At 35.7% G+C, this 21,754-nt stretch overlaps 1 protein-coding gene across 1 annotated transcript; it reads left to right on the forward strand.

Annotated features, from left to right (window-relative positions):
- Positions 1 to 487: 487 nt before the first annotated feature.
- Positions 488 to 21,290, forward strand: LOC141283816 (mediator of RNA polymerase II transcription subunit 23-like). The gene is made up of 10 exons (XM_073817139.1): positions 488 to 718; positions 2,236 to 2,406; positions 6,750 to 6,966; positions 7,067 to 7,303; positions 8,592 to 8,757; positions 8,849 to 8,921; positions 9,016 to 9,230; positions 14,600 to 14,720; positions 16,855 to 16,986; positions 20,810 to 21,290. Exons 1-10 carry the CDS (start codon positions 488 to 490, stop codon positions 21,005 to 21,007), a joined length of 1,761 nt encoding a protein of 586 aa, XP_073673240.1. The 3' UTR covers positions 21,008 to 21,290.
- Positions 21,291 to 21,754: the final 464 nt, after the last annotated feature.

Genomic DNA, 21,754 nt, shown 5'->3' on the forward strand with positions numbered 1-21,754 from the left:
AGCTTTATTTCAAGCGCCGATTTTCAAAAAACAACCTAACCGGAAATACATTTCTTCTCATTTTTTTCCCCACTATATTTGGGCCACGAGTAAATTAATATCAGCATATGAAGTAGATTTGTTTCTTGTCGTCTTTGTGAGAATATGTTATTGCTAAATCAGTTTTTACTTTCACTTTCTGTGGCATTGAAACGTTCACCGGCATATTGCATTTTGCGCAAAGTTTCTGCGCTGTTTGTGTGTTATCTATTGGCTTGCCTTCATGGTTTAAAACATAAATATTTTCAAAAATATATAAAAACATGTTAATATTTACAGTATTGCAATGTAACCCCAACGTTACCCATTGTTGATGTGCATGGACACGGATTTGGACTGGACTCCGCCAGTTGGTGTAGGAGCTTCATAAGTTAAACGTTTGCCAATTAAAATGAAACGAATGTAAAAGCAGCTTTCATATAAGCCAAACAAACCAAACTCTGGCGTGATGAATGATAATGGACAGACTCAACCAACATGTCAGCTGTTTTTCTTCAGGGTGCTGGAGCGCATCGGGGCGCGGGCGCTGGTGGCCCACGTGAGGACGTTTGCAGACTTCCTAGTGTACGAGTTCAGCACCTCAGCAGGAGGACAGCAGCTGAACAAGTGCATCGAGATTCTCAACGACATGGTGTGGAAGTACAACATCGTGACGCTGGACAGACTCATCCTATGTCTGGTGAGCCCAACTAGCCACATCGCTTGGCAGTGTTTTTACTTCACCTCGTAAATAATGGCTCTCAAATAACTTTAGTTCATGTAGCTCCAGCGCTGCTGTCTTTAAAGCAAAACAGGCACAAATACTGACACACAGGGATTTCAGTGAGTGATTATGCAAACCAATCATTATATCATTGGAAAAGATGGTTGAAAGACCTAATCAATGGAAAGTAAACTGCATTTGTGCCACTGAGCTCATTATTTAAATCTATTCCACCGTATCCACAATGCAGATCCATTGTAGCGGAGTGCTTGGTTAGATTTACACTGTTGCTTAAAAGTTTGCCGTCAGATGTTTCTTCTGCTCATCAAAGCTGCATTTATTTGATCAAAAATACAGAAAATGGTAATATTGCAAAATGTTACTACAATATCAGTTTTTTTATTTTAATATACTTTAAAATATAATTTATTCCTGTGATGCAAAGCTGAATTTTATAAGCTGTTACTCCAGTCTTCAGTGTCACATGATCCATCAGAAATCATTCTAATATGCTGATTTATTATCAGTGTTGAAAACAGGTGTTCTGCTTAATATTTCTTTCTTTGATTAATAAAAGGTTGAAAGAACAGCATTTAGTTAAAATAGAAAGGTTTTCTAACAATATACATGACTATTTAAAAGTTTGATGTCAGTAAATTTCTCTTCTTTCTTTTTTTGGAAGAAATTAATACTTTTGTGTACCAAGTGATATCATAGATTTGGATTGTTAGAAAAGATTAATATTTTGAATCAATGCTGTTCCTTTTAACGTGTTATTCATCAAAGAATCCTGAAAGAAAAATAATCACAGGTTCCAAAAAATAATAAATAATAAATCAGCATATTAGAATGATTTTTGAAGGATCATGTGACACTTAAGACTGGAGTAACAGCTGATGAAAATTCAGCGTTACATCACAGGAATAAATTATATTTTAAAGTATATTAAAATAAAAAAACACTATTTTATGTTGTAATAACATTTTACATATTTTTGATCAAATAAATGCACCTTTGATGAGCATTTTTAAAAAGCATCACAAGTCTTACTGATCCCAAACATTTGAGCAGCAGTGTGTTTATATTTTCTAGTGATTCAGCTGTGTTTCATTTCATGTTTGACTCATGGATTTATTGGCCTGTTAGCGCAGCTTGCGAGAAAAGCTCCATGTGAAACATTATCCATGTGTCAGAAGCTAACAGAAGGCCAGCTCGACTGTAAACAGCCTGAGGATCGGCCTTCCGATCCGCTGATCAATCAGCTGCTGTTTACTGTACATGCTCCATTTATCAGTTCAGATCGAACCCTCACATCGGTGACACTGACCCTTCCCACAGTGAACAGCGACCCGCTGCGCTTTTGTGCTTTTCAGCCCCGTCCTGTTTCCGTTTAGTGAAAATCATGCATTTCCTGAGAGCTGTGCTGTCTCAACACCCTACACTGAACAAACATTTCCAAACAAACGCACTGAAGGCTGTGTGTTTTCATGCAGGCGATGAGGAGTCACGAGGGGAACGAGGCTCAGGTCTGCTACTTCATCATCCAACTTCTGCTTCTTAAACCCAACGACTTCCGCAACCGCGTGAGTGATTTTGTGAAGGAGAACGCCCCTGAACACTGGCTGCAGAGCGACTGGCACACCAAACACATGACCTACCACAAGGTAACACATGCAACCTGCTATACACTAATCTAAGTGCAAACTCCACCCAGTAACCAATCAATCAACCCAATCTACGGGGTTTGGAAAAGTATGGAATTTGATTTAAGTACTATCCAGGTCTGGAAAATTATGGAAAAAAAGAAAGAGGAGTATGAAAAAGTATTAAAAGTCAAAAGGTGCATTTTAATTATGCAAAAAACAGGTTATAAGCATTTTAGGTTTCTTCTTACAATATATATTTGTAGCACCGTATTACATAGCCTAGAAAATATACAGACTTTTATGTGCACACGAGAAACCTTTAAACTTAGCATATTCGCTACAAAAAATGCTTTTCTTACTTAGATTTTGTCTTGTTTTCAGCCAAAATATCTAAAAAGCAACATAATCTGCCAATGGGGTAAGCAAAAAAATCTTTTTTCAAACAGAAAACCACATTATTTTCTTACCCCATTGGCAGATTATTTTTCTTGTTTCAAGCAAAAACGCACTTAATTTTGACTTTTTTTTCTGAAGACAAGACAATAATCTTTACTCGTCTAGAAAATCCTTTTTGATTTAATCATTTTTAGATATTTTAGCTGGAAACGAGACAAAAAATAATTTTACAGTGTGGTCTCTTGGCCTGCACAAAGTATGCAATGAAGAGATCTAAGGCCTTGAAATATGGCATACTGCTCTAATGAAAGCCAAATTTTAAACACTTTTTTCACTGTACCTTTCTTTTTTTTTTATAAACCCTTAAACATGGCAAATTTTATGCCATTAGGTCGTTTCATGTCATGGTTTCTGTGCCACAACAGAGGATGTTTATTGGGCATTAGGCCTTGATGTTAAAGGTACTACTATAAGAAAAGCCACATTTTATTCATAGTAAGATGCCAGTGATGAAAGGAAATAGGTTAGATTGGTTAGTAGAAATTACAATGCGCAAGAAATGCAAAAAAATTCCCATGCACATGTGAATAGTTTCTTGAGGGCACAAATGTTTCTTGTGTGCATGTAAAGGTCTGTTTTATATACCAAATATAAAGTTGAAAATTATGCTCTATGAACCAATGTTAAATGTGGTCTCTCGAAGAGTTTTGGAAATTTGAGTCTGGAAAAGTATGGCATTTTTTTAATCAAAAATGTGTAGAAACCCTTTGTTTTTTAGATTCAGATTTCATCGTCATTTTAAATGGTAAAAGACGTAACAATGGTGCTACACTGGTTTTACAATCAAATGCAAACCATAGCTGCTAATTTTTACCGTGTGTAAACAGATTTTTTTAACAGTGCAACAAACAGTGATGCTGCCCATACTATATTAAGTTTGAGGTTAGGAAGTTGTTAGTATTTGTTTCAGCATTTGTATGCATTCAGCACTACGATTGACTGACATGACCAATAAAATCTTTAGAATCGTCTGGGGAAAAATCATGCATGAAAAACAGAGCGAGCGCACAGTGGCACATTGGATAATGGCAGCAGCAGTGTCCATAAAGCTCATACAGCAAATCATTGGAAAAATGTGTGTGGAGCCTGTGCTCAGATTTTCCATTCATCCACACTGATTATATACTGATGACATAAAACGAACTGGAATGTACAGTTGTGCTCCAGCATATTACGAACTTACTAAGCGTCTCTAACAAAACTAACAAAAAAGATTTGATAGCATGTAGCTCACAAAGGTTCACAAATCCAGTGATCATTCCTTCTCAGAAACACTTGTAACAAGCATCTCTTTTTTTCTGACTGTGCTTGATTTTCTGTACTTATCCTTAATGCCCTTCACTCTCAGACGTCCTTTTGTCGAGCTTTCAGGTTGTGTAAACACACACATTTGTTCTTAAGTGACCCACCAAAGTAAATAAATAATGAAACAGGCTAAACGCTGGCCATCCCACATACTGCGTACGGTTCAGCAGATGTACATTAGTTATGGATTCGTGTTTAATACTATTCTTGACCTTTAGAGATGAAACGGAAAACCATCTCAGTTCGAGATATTGGACCAATAATCAAGCTTGATGGCTGTCTGAAATGCCATAAGCACACGGTTATTATCCCCCCTCCCATCTTCACTTCTCTGTGGCATTTCAAGGAGAGATTGACCTCAGATTGCCTTGACATTTCATCTCTTGTGTGTTTGTGCTGAATGGCAAACAACATAATTCAGCACAGTTTGACCTGATCTGACCCAACCGTGATGTTCAGACTAAGACCAAAGTCAAAGCAAGACTGACGTATTCTTGATGTTTATGAGTGCACTTGGTAAAGTCCTCGACAGCTGTTTTCTAACATGCAGCACAGCTGTTACCTACTTGGTAAAGACTGAAATCTACAAAACTGTGTCTTAAAGGGATAGATATGGTAAAAGTAATGCACAGTTTGTATGATAAACAGATTTAAAGCAATAGTTCACCTGAAAATGCTCACCCTTAGTCTATCCAAGATTAGGATGAGTTTGTTTCTTCATCAGATTTGTAGAAATGTATCATGCTGTCTCACTAATGGATCTGCAGTGAATGGGTGCCGTCAGAATGAGAGTCCAAACAGCTGATAAAAACATCACAGTAATCCACACCACTCCAGTCCATCAGTTCACATCTTGAGAAGACAAAACCTGAAACAAATCCAGCATTAAGACGTTTTTAACTAAGTCCATGAGCCATAATAACACTTCCTCTAGTAAAAAAACTGGTCTGGTCTGAATCAGGAGAGAAATCTGCACAGTGTTTACGGCTCTAAACAAATATGTGGCTGGATTTTGATGTGAGAGACAACAGGAAATGGACCTTTTCACTCGAGGAAGCGTTATTATGGATCATGGACTCATATTTTAGTTAAAAATGTTTTATTGATTGATTTGTTTCTTCACAAGACATTCATTTATGGACTGGAGTGGTGTGGATTATTGTGATGTTATTATCAGCTGTTTGGACTCTCATTCTGACGGCACCCATTCACTACAGAGGATCCGTTGGTGAGATAGTGATGAAAATTTATACAAATCTGATGAAGAAACAAACTCATCTACATCTCAGATGGCCTGAAGGTGAGTAAATGTTTTGGAAATTGTTAAAGTATTTCTTTAATTTACGCTTTTATTCACATAAATATTGATCAACATAAGATTTCGAATAAACCACTTTACAATGTAAATTTTTGGATTTCTTTTTGGAAGTTTTAGTTTAATTAAACTTTCAATGGAGGGACAGAAATCTCTCAGATTAAAAATGTCCTCATATGTTTTAAATTCGAACAAAAATCATACAGATTTGAACGACATGAGGGTCAGTAAATGATGACAGAATGTTCATTTCTGAGTGAAATATACCTTTAAGATGCATGTAAGACATAACCTATAACATGATAAATGTTCGACTGAAATGATGGTCTAGCTAGTGAGTTTTGTCAAAACTACAGCATTTTGATTTCTTCTAGCTGTCTCTGCACTGCAGAAACTGCTTTTCTTACCTAGATTTTTTTGTCGTTTCCAGCCAAAATATCAAAAAATTCTTAAATCAAGAAGGATTTTCAAGAAAAGTAAAAAATAATTTTCTTGTTTTCAGAAAAAAACAAGTCAAAATGAAGTGAGTTTTTGCTTAGAACAAGCTAAATGTGACCCTGGACCACAAAACCAGTCTTAAGTCGCTGGGGTATATTTGTAGCAATAGCCAAAAATACATAGTATGGGTCAAAATTATTGATTTTTCTTTTATGTCAAAAATCATTAGGAAATTAAGTAAAGATCATGTTACATTAAGATTTTTTTGTAAAATTCCCACTGTAAACCTATCAAAATGTAATTTTTGATTAGTAATATGCATTAAGAACTTAATTTGGACAACTTTAAAGGTGATTTTCTCAGTATTTTGATTTTTTTGCACCCTTAGATTCCAGATTTTCCAATAGATGTATCTCGGCCAAATATTGTCCTATCCTAACAAACTATACATCAATAGAAAGCTTATTTATTGAGCTTTCATATGATGTATATATCTCAGTTTTGTAAAATTTAACCTTATGACTGGTTTTGTGGTCCAGGGTCACAAATAATCTGCCAATGGAGTAAGCAAAAAATCTTATTTCAAACAGAAAACAAGATTATTTTTCTTACTCCATTGGCAGATTATTTTGCTTGTTTCAAGCAAAAACACATTTAATTTTGACTTTTTTTTTTTTTTTTTTTAAACCAAAATTTGCAGTTGTTTAGAAAATCCTTCTTTATTTAAGAATTTTTAGATATTTTGGCTGGAAATAAGACCAAAAATCTAAATAAGAAAAGCATTTTTGCAGTGTGAATACTATTCTGGTTATGTTAGTACTGAGCTCCTCCACTGTGTCCCATGCAGAAGTATCCAGAGAAGCTGTACTTCGAAGGTCTGGCAGAGCAGGTCAATCCTCCCATTCAGCTGCACTTACAGTACCTGCCCATCTACTTTGGCAACGTGTGTCTGCGCTTCCTTCCTGTGTTCGACATAGTCATCCATCGCTTCCTGGAGCTGCTGCCTGTGTCCAAGTCTCTGGAGACTCTGCTCGATCACCTCGGGGGGCTCTATAAGTTTCATGGTGAGGAGAATTAAAAGTGTTTAAATCGATCAATTAGTATTTAGATATTACAACAATCAAACCAAAATCAGACTGTGATCCTAAAAATGTTTCTGTGCAGATCGTCCGGTGACGTACCTGTACAACACGTTGCACTATTACGAGAGACACCTGCGAGAACGCACCAACCTGAAGAGGAAGCTGGTCCATGCCATCATGAGCTCGCTCAAGGACAACCGCACACCTGGATGGTGTCTCAGTGAGACGTACCTGAAGTGTGGCATGAACCCTCGAGAGGACAACGTCTGGATCCCCGACGACACTTACTACTGCAAACTCATCGGGCGCCTCGTGGATAATATCCTTAACTGAGCGACCACAGTCAGCGCTGCACAGTCACAAAATAGCCTTGAAAAATTTGAAAGCAAACTATGCATTGGTGTGTATATGAAACAAATCTTCTATTTATAAATTCTAACAATGCATGCTTATTAGTACACAGTCGCAAAGACTGAAATTTAATTTTATATATATATATATATACACTGCCGCTCATTTTTTTTTTTTTTTTTGAAAAAAAGTCACTTATGCTCCATTTATTTAAACAAAAATACAGAAAAAGTATTATTATGAAATATTATTGCAATTCAAAATAAGTGTTTTATTTTAGTATACTTTAAAATATAGTTTATTTCTGTGATGCAAAGCTGAATTTTCATCAGCTCCAGTCTTCAGTGTCACATGACCCTTCAGAAATCATTCTAATATGCTGATTTATTGCTTTTATTATCAATGTTGGAAACAGTTGTGCTGCTTAATCTTTTTTTTGGAACCTGTGATACTTTTTTCAGAATTCTTTGATGAATAAAAGTTAAAAACAAAATAGAAATCTTTTCTAACAATATAAGTCTTTGCTATCACTTTTTATCAATTTAACACATCCTTGCTGAATAAAAGTATGAATTTATTTTAAAGAGAGAAAGGAAGAAAAAAAACCTCTCAAACTTTGAACGAGGTGTTTATTGTTACAAAAGTTTTCTATTTAAAATAAATGCTGTACATTTTAATATTTTATTTATCAAAGAATCCTGAAAAAAAGTATCACAGTTTTCAAAAACAATATTAAGCAGCACAGCTGTTTCCAACATTGATAATAAATCGGCATATTAGAATGATTTCTGAAGGATCATGTGACACTGAAGACTGGAGTAATGATGCTGAAAATTCAGCTTTGCATCACAGGAATAAATTATATTTTAAAATATATTAAAATAGAAAACCACTATTTTAAATTGCAATAACATTTCACAATATTACAGTTTTTTTCTGTATTTTTAATCAAATAAACACAGCCTTGATCTTTCTTTTCTTTCTTTCTTTACTTTATTTATTAAGCACTTTTACACAATTTGTAAAATTGATGAACAGTCTCCTTTAAAAAGCATTAAAAATCTTACTGAGAGAGAGTCTGATGATCAAACTGAAGCATGTGGCACTTCTTTGTGTCGTTTTACATGTGAGCAGCATATGATCCACCAGCGTTTTCATTCTCATAGAGCATCACAGTCAAAATGCACTCAGTGCATGTTATCTCATGTTGAATGTGGCTTGAGAAGAGTTGAGAAACCCTTCCTTAACCATTCCACCCATGGCAGGTAAATCTCCAGGGCCGTTCCCCAACTGTGACTGGAGGTTCAATGAGTTTCCAAACCCGGCCGCTCACGCGCTACACGTCACCTGTGTGGAGCTGATGGCTCTGGCTGTGCCGGGGAAAGACGTGGGCAACGCTCTGCTCAATGTCGTGCTCAAGAGGTCAGAGTTCGTGCCTGTGATCCTATGAGAGCTGTGTCATACTTATGTGTTACACTCTTGCGAACACTGTTGAATGATGAATGTTTTGCAGTCAGCCGCTGGTTCCTCGGGAGAACATCACCGCATGGATGAACGCTATCGGACTGGTCATCACTGCTCTGCCTGTGCGCACACTACCAACTCTCTGCTGTTTCTCTTGTACAGCATCACTTTTTAACTGAATATAATTAATTTTTGCTTTCTATCTCTCTCTGTCAGGAGCCGTACTGGATCGTTCTGCACGATCGTATCGTGAGTGTGATCAGCAGTCCGGTTCTGAGTTCGGAGATGGAGTGGGTCGGCTATCCGTTCCAGCTGCTGGACTTCACCGCCTGTCACCGCTCGTACTCAGAGATGCACTGCAGCTACATTCTGGCGCTGGCGCACGCCGTCTGGCATCACTCCAGCATCGGACAGCTCTCCCTCATACCCAAGTAAGACCTTAAAAACACCTTGTGCTTAAAGGAGATGTTCACTTTCAGAACAAAAACTTACAGATGATGTACTCACCCGTTTTTTTTTCTCCCAAGATGTTCATGTCTTTCTTTCTTCAGTCGTAGAAAATTGTTTTTTGAGGAAAAAATTTCAGGATTTCTCTCCATATAGTGGACTTCTATGGTGCCCTGAGTTTGAACTTCCAAAATGCAGTTTAAATGCAGCTTCAAAGGGCTCTAAACAATCCCAGCCGAGGAAGAAGGGTCTTATCTAGCGAAACGATTGGTTATTTTCTTTAAAAAAAAAAAAAAGAGAAAAGAAAAAATGACAATTTATTTGTGACCCTGGAGCACAAAACCAGTCTTAAGTCGCTGGGGTATATTTGTAGCAATAGCCAAAAATACATTGTATGGGTCAAAATTATTGATTTTTCTTTTATGCCAAAAATCATTAGGAAATTGAGTAAAGATCATGTTCCATGAAGATTTTTTGTAAAATTCCTACTATAAATATATCCAAATGTAATTTTGATTAGTAATATGCATTGTTAAGAACTTAATTTGGAGAACTTTAAAGGTGATTTTCTCAATATTTAGATTTTTTTGCATCCTCAGATTACAAATTTCAAATAGATGTATCTCGGCCAAATATTGTCCTATCCTAACAAACCATACACCAATAGAAAGCTTATTTATTGAGCTTTCATATGATGTACACATCTCAGTTTTGTAAAAATTTACCTTATGACTGGTTTTGTGGTCCGGGGTCACATATACTTTATAACCTCAAATACTCATCTTGTCTAGCTTTTCATTTTCTCCTCCAACTTCAAAATCATCTTACATCGCTGCAGAAGTACAGACCCAGTGTTTACAAAGTGAACATGCAAAGAAGATTTTGAAGTTGGAGCTAGACAAGACGAGCATTTGGGGTTAAAAAGTGTATAAATTGGCTTCTTCCTCGGCTGGGATCATTTTTCTTCTGCCTTTTGAAGCTGCAGAAAGAAAACATGAACATTTTGTCTGTCAAGGGGTTGTTTTGTAAACTGTAAGTCTGTAAATTGTTGTTCTGGAAGTGAAAAGTGCAAAGAGACTTTATTGGCCATAAATTATTAGCAGCCATTAAACTGTTTTATTGTTAAAAGCGAGGATGCACAGACATTTCTGCTCTACATTCTGTGTAATCTAATTTAATTTTTGAATACCTTAAATAGTTTAAGAAAAGGCTTAATTACAATTTCAAGAAGGGTCACATTTTGCACAGGAAAGCAGTAATCGTGATACAACTTTATTTGAATTATCTTTTCATTTAAACTTCATTTTTGAAGGCCTATGATTTAACTAAATGTGAGTGCTGTATGTTTTAAAGTAAAAACATAGTGCTGTTTTTTTACAGGCTCACTGTTTCAGATGAATTGTTGCTGAATTGTTTACTTTATGGTGTAGTGATATGTTATAGATAGTTGTAAGATGCATATTTGATCTTCCTCATCTGTTTGAATGAGCAGCTTGAAATAGTAAAGCAGAGACATTTCAAAAGAAGAGTTGTGGGTTTTTTTCAGGCTTATTAATAATTAAAAGTTCTGCATTATGCATAATTTTTTTTTTCTTCTGGTTATCATTGGTGTTTTGCCTACACAATAAACTGTGTGTGGTATTTAATTTCACCCCACCACACGAAGAAAGATCAATAAACCTTATTAAATCATGATTTTGCTAGTATCAGCACAATGTCTGTAATCTATCTTTCTTTAAATGCTTTATTATCATATAAGCAATACCGCTTGACCTCTACTTAGTACGTAATGATATATTGGTACATAAACTGATTTCAGCACATATTGAATAATGTGCAATCACCCTTATTTGTCTTTTAAACTTGCAATTACCCATATATGTCTTAAGTAGCACAGATATTATTTGTAGTAATAGTTATACAATTATATACATTACAATTATATACATTATATAATACATTACATCAGAATTATCGATTTTCTTTTATGCCAAAAATCATAAGGATATTCAGTAAAGATTGTGAAGATATTTTGTAAATTTCCTGCCGTAAATATATAAAAACTTAATTTTTTATGTGTAATATGCATTGCTAAGAACTTCATTTGGACGACTTTAAATTGATTTTCTCAATATTTAGATTTTATTTATTTTGCAGATTTTCAATAGTTGTATCTCGACCAAATATTGTCCTATCCTAACAAACCGTACATCAATGGAAAGCTTATTTATTCAGTTTTTTGTGCTGTATAAATTTAATCTTTAAAAAAAATTACCCTTATGACTGGTTTTGTGGTCCAGGGTCACATATATCTTTGTTGAATCTGTGCCACAACCTGTTTAATGACAAAATCATCTTAGATGCATGATTTAAGATTGTGTAGGTTTGTTGTGAATGAACAAACTGTATTTATTTACTTGGTGCAGATCTTAAAAGGCCTTAACTTAGATTAAAACCCCTGCAGATACCCTGATAAATCAATAAATGTTGTGGTTGAGTGAGTCGTGACTCGTGAGTAGTTGTTTGTGTGTGTGTGTGTGTGTGTGTGTGTGTGTGTGTGTGTGTGTGTGTGTGTGTGTGTGTGTGTGTGTGTGTGTGTGTGTGTGTGTGTGTGTGTGTGTGTGTGTGTGTGTGTGTGAGGATGAGTCAGTGATGAGCTGAGATCAGTTCACCTGCTGCCTCCACACGCTCTTCATCCCACCTCAACACATCACAATACATCCACAGAGTCAGTATTCTTCATTATGAACACGCTTCGGTGCTCAAGTCTGTTATTCATCTGTGTGTCAGCGATGACAGAATGACGCCTGTGCATATACTGACTCTTCATTAGTTGTTCACAACACGTTTTACTTCAGTAATATGTTGTATAATTAAATAATGGCCAGTTTTGTAGCAGAGTGAAGCTGGACAGGACGATTTGAAAAAAAAGATGGATTTTATAATATATCTGAAATGTTGCAGAACGGGAAGCAGAGCAGGATTTAAAAAAAAATGTTTTGTTGTAATATTTTTGTTGTAGTATGTGTAGTTGACCACAGTAGCTGGGCATTATCAAAGTACATAAGATAAAGTACAAAGGTAGTTTACACTATATTTTGTGGTTGGTTTGAACTTTGAAGTTTCTGAAAGAAGTCTCTTCTGCTTACCAAGGCTGCATTAATTTGTTAAAAAAAAAAAAGGTAATGTGAAAACTTATTACTTTTTAAAATAACAGTTTTCTTATTATGTGTTAAAATGTAATTCAATGCTGTGATCAAAGCTGAATTATTACTTCATTATTCAGTGTCATATGATCCTTCAGAAATCACTCTAATATGCTGATTTGCTGCTCAAGAAACATTTTTTATTATTATCAATGTTGAAAACAGGTGTGCTGTTCAATATTACTGTAGAAACATATTTTTTTTAGGATTTAAAGATGAATAGAAAATTCCAAAGAAAAGCGTTTACTTGGAATAGAAATCTTTTGTAACGTTATAAATGTCTTTACTGTCACTTCTGATCAATTTAATGCATGCTCGCTAAATAAAAGTATTGATTTTGTTAAAAAAAACAGTCATACTGAGCCCAAACTTCTGAACGGTTGTGTGTGTTTGTTCTGTGAGGCGTCAGTCCTCGTGCAGCAGTCACATGCTCTGTTTGTTTTGATGTGTCTGTGTGAATAGAGTCTGCTGGTCCTCTGCTGACAGCTCTGTGACGTCTGGGATCGTGGCCATGCACGCTTGAGCAATCACACACTGATCATTCAGTGACAGGCGGCTCCTGCAGGAGCTGTGATAGGACACGGTTAACAGTCTGTCTTCACGCCGTCTGACACAGTCCGTCTGCAGCGACGGGGGAATATCAGCACATTCTGATGAAACGCCCAAACCTCTGTCCGCGTGCGTCTCTTAACCCCCCTGTCCGCTCATGTGAACACAATCTGCTGAACATTGTCATTTATTCGCTCACACAGAGACTCATTTAAGCTAGAATGACACACTCCTCAGCTGTGAGCAGATTCATAAAGCTCCGGTCTCGACATGATCGATAACAGAAGGTTATTGGGTTTCAAGTCGATGAATGTTTTAAAGCTCTGATTGGATGAGTTCAGGGCAGATCGATGCGTCTCTGAGTCATGATGATGATTTCATCCGCTGTTAAACACCTATTGTTACTCAGATGTGTTTAGAGCTCTAGTAAAACACTCACACTCTCACTGCTGCAGACTCATTCTCTATTTAGCAGAAACTGATACATTTCTTCATCCATTAGTATCGTGAGGTCTGAATACAGTTTGTTAAAGAAGAACAAAAATGTACAGATAATGTACTCACCCCCTTGTCATCCAAGTTGCTCATGTCTTTCTTTCTTTAGTCGTAAGAAATTGTTTTTTGAGGAAAGCTTTTCAGGATTTCTCGCCATATAGTGGACTTCTATGGTGCCCCGAATTTGAACTTCCAAAATGCAGTTTAAACGCAGCTTCAAAGGACTCTAAACAATCCCAGCTGAGAAAGAAGGGTCTTATCTAGAGAAATGGTCGTTTTGTTTTGTTTTGTTTTTATTGCAATGTATATACTTTTTAACCTCAAACACTCTTGTCTTGCTCTGCCTGAACTGTTTTTTTTTTTTTTTTTTTCTCGGTTCAAGACAGTTAGGGTATGTCATAAAACTCCCATCTTATTTTCTTATTTTCTCCCTCAACTTAGATAAGTCTCATTTTCCTCGCCTGGGATCGTTTAGAGTCCTTTAAAGCTGCATTTAAACTGCATTTTAGAAGTTCAAACTCGGGGCACCATAGAAGTCCACTATATGGAAAGAAATACTGAAATGTTTTCCTTAAAAAAAAAAAATTCTTTACAACTGAAGAAAGAAACACATGAACATCTTGCATATCAAGGGGGTGAGTACATTATCTGTACATTTTTGTTCTGGACGTGAACTTCTCCTTTAACAAATGTGGTTATTGACTTTATTTTGGCATTGCAGAGTAAGGGATGTAGTGAATGTTTGGCAACCAAAATGATTCATAAATAAGCACAAACGCTGAATTATAGCAAACAATGACGTGACGCAATCAAAGAGAGGTGTGCACTAATGCAGCATGTGTTCAGTGTGGAAGCATTTAAAACTGTCTGAGAAAGAGGCAGAAATCATTCCAAGCAGCGACAGCGAGAGACTGTTTAGAAGCGCATCGCATGTCTTCATGAGGAGAGAAAGGTTGCTGTATGATGACTGAAATCATCCATTAGTCAATCAACTACAGCCCAGTGTTTAATTTTGTTCAGCTTTGGCCAAGAATTTTAATTTCAGAGCCCAATTGCAGTGATTTTACCATGGTTTTCATCTAATGTTTGTGTGTTTATATCAGGTTCCTCTCAGAGGTGCTGAAGCCCATCGTGAAGACAGAGTTCCAGCTGCTGTACGTGTATCACCTGGTGGGGCCGTTTCTGCAGCGCTTCCAGCAGGAGAGGACCAGATGCATGCTGGAGGTACAGTCACACACACACACACACACCTGTCCATTTCAGTCACACTCACCTTGACTCTTCAAAGCAAAGCCTCATGGGAGAGGGAGTTGACTTGATTAGATCCAATCCTCTGAATGTCCCACACATATGCAGTGGACAGAGAAGCAGCTCACACACACACACACACACACACACACACACACACACACCTGTCCATTTCAGTCACACTCACCTTGACTCTTCAAAGCAAAGCCTCATGGGAGAGGGAGTTGACTTGATTAGATCCAAGCCTCTGAATGTCCCACACATATGCAGTGGACAGAGAAGCAGCTCACACACACACACACACACACACACACACACACACACACACACACACACACACATTTAGAAAGTGCTTCAGCAAGGCGAGTGGTTCATGCTGAGTTCCTCTGGGGCTGTTTGAAGCGGTCCAGCTAATGAAAGTGCTCTCTACACACTGACCCCAACCACTGCACTTTTACCCAGAAACCCTCAAGCTTCTTATGCTCTCTGTCAATCACTGAACACTCTGTCTGGAAGAGCTGCAATTGGTAAACACGTCTGGATCAGATCTGTTGCTGGTTTCACCAGTGCAGAATTTCGTAATGCTTCTCATCTCATTTTTTTTAAAACCCTACTCCAGTGAAGACCCAAACTCATGAATGTTCCTCGGATCACGCTTGTGCTCCTCTACCACTCTTGCTGTAACCAGTTAGCAATGTAATTAATCTCAGAGACTGTATATAGCTGAGATGGACCACTGGTATCAGTATGAATGAGAGAAATTGGAGCACTTAGTAAGTGGGTTTTTTTTTTTTTTTTTTTTTTTTTTTTTTATAACTAGGCCAACCTAAAATATAGTGGCCCAGTTTCACAGACTGGGCTTAGACTAAGCCAGCAGTAGGTCAAAGTTCATTTCAGACATTTAAGTAATTTTTCTAAACGTGCATTTTGAGACACAATGAAGGCACTGATATATTTTTCAATCAGTTTGTGCATTTTTTATATACTTTATAATGTCTTTCAATTTAAAAAAGCACATTTAATACAATTATGCAAATGAATTTTTCCTTTGAAGACAAATATTTTTTACCAACAGTTATTCCTAATTTTTTCTTTGTCTCTTCCATTCACTTTTTTTTTCCTTTTGTGGTAAAGGAAGACCTACATTTTAGTCTAGGACTAGGCTTAAGTCTTGTCTGTGAAAGCGTGGGATAGTGTTTTATCGTTGCATGAAGGATGTGCAAATTTGACAAAGACTGTTTATACTGCTCAAAGATACCATGAATGCATTTACACTGCAATTGCAAATACATGTAATGCTGTGAGTTTAATTTAAAAAATAACATTTTGAATACAGAATTATGAAACAATGGGGAAAATAAAATCTTTTTTTTACATATATGAAGCTAAAACCATCGCAAATCGCTGTCTTTATGAACAAGTCATTGAATCATTAATTTAACCGATTAATTTAAATGGTTGATTCATTTAGGAACATAGAAAGATAATGTATTTTTGAGTGAGTCATTGAATCATTCACTCAGCTGTATTTTATATAGTCAATATCTATTAACAAAACACCAGAGTGTTGCTCAGAGACACAACTGTTCCGCTGGGCCTTTGTTTGGATCGATTTTGTTTCCTGAAAAAGGGTGAAAACTGATAATATTTGTCACTTGACAGTATATAATAATGTCAATATTATCTTGTTTATTGTACTGTCCAAAATGTGCAATCAAGCTGATATTTGCTGTGTTTTTAGAAGTTTTTAAGAGTACTTAATGTCAGTTTGTGCATAGTTATACGAGCAATTGTAATATTATTGTAGAAGATACTTGTTGCACAAGAAACAACGTTTATAACACCATTTATGCTAAGTTTTATGGCTTCTTTAAAATCTTATAGAAATGGGATGTGTTTGGCCATTTGTTTGTGATTTTAGTATTTCACCATTCATTAGATGGGAGTACAGATCACGCTTTTAATGTGTTCCAGTGACTTGAAAGGGACTTTCACAAGTCAAATCTTCACAGTATGACTGTCATTTGCCCTCTCAAATTATGTAACTAACAATTAATTTACATTATAGGAACAGTCTTTGCTGACTGCTGTGTGTTTCCTTCTCTCTCAGATTGGAGTGGCGTTTTATGAGATGCTTCAGGCTGTGGATCAGCACAGTAAACACCTGGCCTATATGGACCCCATCTGTGACTTCCTGTACCACATCAAATACATGTTTACTGGAGACAGTGTCAAAGACCAGGTAACAAACACACACACTCAAGTGCCATTCTTATCTATATTCACGGCCATAAGCGTGTCTTAAACATTGAAGATGTGACTGGTCACAAATGTAATGGGATGACACTTTATTTTAACGTAATGTTCATTACATGTCACATGTACATACTATAGTGGTAACAGTAAATTATGCGTAATTTAAAGCAAATAACCCAAAATCAATCTCTAACACTAACCAAATTGTAAATACAGTGCATATAGTTAATTATTATTACTTATTGCTTATGTAATTACATTTTTACAATGTTACCTTAAAATAGTGTAACCTGTGATGGCCCTTTTATTTAAAGGAATTGAAAAAATACAGGATTTAAAGGAACAAAGAAAAAAAAATTATTGAAATATGAAATAATTCAAAGTAAAATAATAGTAAAAGAACTAGAATCTTTTGTAAAGTGATGCTTTTGAACTATTTACAAATAATATTTGTTTTAAAAAATGCACACTTATGTCTAAAATATCTGTTAAACCTCCTTGTCTTGTTACATTCTATCATGAATTATGTAAATAATACTGTTTTCAAAATAGAAAAAAAATTGACAAACTTGAATCAATTTCATCACTGGATATTACTTGCATATCTGTTGTGAAACAGCTGTCAGATATTGTTAATCTGCTTTTTGCATCCCACTCTTTCACTGTTAAAACTGAAACATCAAGCTGGAGTCCATGTTCAGTTTCTGTGGGCTGTAAAGCCTGTGTTCTTTGATGGTTGTTATTTATGTGCCAAAATTAAACAAACAAATAACAGCATTTTGCAAATAAACCCAAAATAAATCTGATTTGCAAAGGAAAAATAGACTTTCAAATAAACAAAAAGTACTATGCACAAACACAAGTCAATTTGAGAGAAAATGCAGAGGTATAACAAATATATGCATTGTGTGTTGCAAATATATATATTTTTTGTGAGGAAAACTTGGCTTTCTCACACTTGTGCAGACAGATTTTCTCACAAATGCAATGGAGCAACTTTGAGTACTTTTTGTTTATTTGAAAGTCGATTTTTTTCTTTGCAAAGCAGATTGTGTTTGTTTGCAAAATGCTGTTTTGTTTGTTTAATTTTGGCACATAAATAACTCCATAGTTGGCGTCTCATTGACAAGCACAAATTGGTTGTGAGGAAAGAGTATCTTTTTAAAACTCAACTTAAAACATGGAAATTGCTGTGTAATGGAGTGCATCAGAGCAGCATAAAGAAGATCAAGTCTTTGGCTGTCAGTCTGGTGTTTGAGTCGTGTGCTGACGGCTCTGGTTTGCATTCAGAGGGCGTCTCACGTTGGCGTCTGTTATTCAGATGAGGGTGTTTGTGAGTCTGCAGTCGCAGGAGGTCGAGTCCCTGGTGAAATCGCTGTTTGAGTGCTTCTCCCTCGGGGAAGAACAGGAAAGGTCACCTATATATCAGCTCAGTATCAGCAGTCACAGGAAATAAAGCTCATTCTCCACTGTGCTTTTGTCTGATCATCTCAACTACAGCGTCCTCTCCATCACACCAGGATTTTGAGACCTTCAGACGCCTTCTGAACTAAATAGGCATCCAGATTCACATGCTTTCTATCTTAAATAGTATTAGAAATAGAATTATTGTGTCTCCAGTCATGTTGAAATGAGTATCCAAAAGGTTCCTGGATGATTTATTATTTACATTGGAAATTCAATTAGATGTGTTAGATTAGTGTACATAAAGTGTTAAAAACTACAGATTTGGCAAGCAACTTTAGAGCTGGTATCTGAAACTACATCATAAATGATCGAATAAACACTAGAAGTTTGTTTTTGAACTGTTAGATTTTGAATGTTTTTAATGAAGTCTCTTCTGCTCAGCAAATCTGCATTCATTTGATTCAAAGCAGAGCAAAAACAGTTACATTTTAAAATATTATAATATAACTCTTTGATGATTCAGCAAGGATGCTTAAAATTTATTGAACGTGATGACAAACACATTTATAATGTTACGAAAGATTTCTATTTTAGATAAATGCTGTTTTTTTAAACTTTATATTCATCAAAGAAACCTGAAAAAAATCTACTCTGCTGTTTTCAATATAATACTAATAAATTATTTTTGAGCAGAATATTAGAATGTTTTCTGAAGGATCACATGACTGTAGTAATGATGTAAAAAAATTCAAATAGAAATGAGTCATTTTAAATAGTAAAAATATATATAAAAAAATTGTGCTGTACTTGGGATCAAATAAATGCAGGCTTGGTGAGCAGAACAGACTTCTTTAAAAATAAAGTGCATTAAAACTCTTACTGTTTAAATCATTTTGACTGGTAGTGTATACATTAATGTTTAAAAGTTTTTTTTTTTAATAGAAATTCATATTTTTATTTGGTAAGGAATTCAAATGAGACTGTACAGTCATTTATGATCTTACTGAAAATTTCTTATTCAAGTAAGTGCTGTTCTTTTGGACTTTCTATTCACCTGTGAATCCTGAAAAATAAAATGCATGACGGTTTCCAGAAAAACATTGTGCAGCACATCTGCTCTCAACATTGATGATAATCAGAAATGTTTAAGCAGCAAATCAGTATATTAGAATGATTTCTGAAGCATCATGTGACACTGAAGACTGCAGTAATGATGCTGAAAATGCAGCTTTGAAATCACAAAAATAAATGGCATTTTAGAATATATTCAAATAGAAAAGTTATTTTAAATATAAAAAATATTTCAACATTTTGTGCTGTAGTTTGAATCAAATAAATGCAGGCTTGGTGAGCAGAACAGACTTATTTTAAAAACATTAAAAAACATTTGACTGGTAGTGAAATAAATTAATATCTTTATTTAGTAAGGAATTTAAAAGAGACAGTAAAGTCATTTATGATGATCAAATAAATGCTGTTCTTTTGGACTTTCCTATAATCTGTGAATCCTGAAAAATAAAATGCATGACGGGCCCCACAAAAATATTGTGCAGCACATCTGTTTTCAACATTGATGATAATCAGAAATGTTTCTTGAGCAGCATATTAGAGTGATTTCTGAAGCATCATGTGACACTGAAAACAGCTTAAAATCACAGGAATAAATTACATTTTAAAGTATATTCAAATAGAAAAGTTATTTTAAATAGCAAAAATATTTAAACATTTTGTGCTGCACTTTGAATCAAATAAATGCAGTCATTCTATTATTAAAATAATTTGTGAAGAATCATGTGACGCTGAAGACTGGAGTAATGATGCTGGCAATTCAGCTTTGATCACACGAATAAATTACATTAACAATATATGTTTGAATTTTATTTTAAATTGTAATAACTTTTAACAGTTTACTGTAATTTTGATCAAGTAAAGGACATTCCACCAGAAGGGTACATTTAATGTGAAAGTCTGTGAAAGTGATTTTGTACCTTTTTGGGATGCCACAATAATGCGCCGTTCACTTGCAGAACGCAATCTTCTAGAGGCACATAAGTTTGAAGTAATGAATTTAGGTGGTTAAATTCAGTGGTGGTTTTGTAGGCAAACATTAATACCTTGAATTTTTGGTAGCCAGTGCAAATTGATAAAGAGAGGTGTGATGTGCATTTTTTTCAGCTCATTAAAAATTAATATTAAACATAAAAATGCAATGTTATTATTTGGTGTGAAAGCCATGTGAAAGCCATCTCCACTTTCTTTCTCCGCCAGATGGTTGGAAAAGTAGTAAACTGTGCAGGATCTAAACATGTACTTTATATATTGTACAGTATGCAGGATGTAGATATCTGAAGTATGTGGAGCGTAGTATGAGCAGGTGGTTTGAATCTGTGTTGTGTCTGTAGGTGGAGAGGATCATCTGTTCTCTGAGGCCCGCTATGCGTCTGCGTCTGCGCTTCATCACTCACAGCAGTAAGACGGAGCCGGCGGCGGCAGCATCTGCGTCCACAGCGACCTCCGTCCCTCAGTCCTCCAGCGTCTCGTCCCCCGCGGCCCAGAGCGGAGCCGGACCCTCTAATATTCCTCTGTCTGTGTCCCAGTGAGTGTCTGCGGCCCCGCTGGACACACAGCTGCTGACCGCACCGGACCTCATGACTGCTGATGGGAAGATGTGCACAGATGATGTGATTCAGTGCCTCTGCTCACACCGAATGAAGATCATGTGACACGACGTGTGTTTTACGTGCGGCACTAAATCGGGCTTTAATTCCCTTTGAAAACTAGTAGAAATATTTTCATGGAGGAATGAACCTGATGGGGTGTTGTGTTTATTATCAAGACTTTTTTCTAAAGCTTTCAGCCCACACTTTGATAGAGCAGCTTCCTGTTTTTGCCTTTTTGCATTGAGGCACATTTAATTTTTTTCACGTGTAATAAAGACAAATCATGTTAACCTAATGTGCGCCTGTTTTTTTGTCTGTTAGAAGTGATAAAATATGTGTGTTAATGTTTAAACGATTGATTTTTTTAAAATACTTATAATAGTAAAAAGTAATATTAAAGACATTTATAATGCATTTCAGATAAATGCTGTTCTTCTAAACTCTATTCTTCAAATAAATCTGAAAAAAACCAACAACAACATAAATGTTTCTGAGCAGCAAATCAGAATATGAGAAAGATTTCTGAAGGATCATGTGACTGGAGTAATGATGCTAAAAATTTAGCTTTGAAATCACAGGAATAAATTACATTTTAAAATATATTCAAATAGAAGTTATTTATTTTAAATAGTAAAAATATTTCTAAATTTACCTGTTTCTGCTGTGCTTCAGATCAAATAAATACAG

The sequence above is a fragment of the Garra rufa genome, chromosome 13, assembly GCF_049309525.1.
Source record: "Garra rufa chromosome 13, GarRuf1.0, whole genome shotgun sequence".
In the NCBI taxonomy this organism is placed as follows: Eukaryota; Metazoa; Chordata; class Actinopteri; order Cypriniformes; family Cyprinidae; genus Garra; species Garra rufa.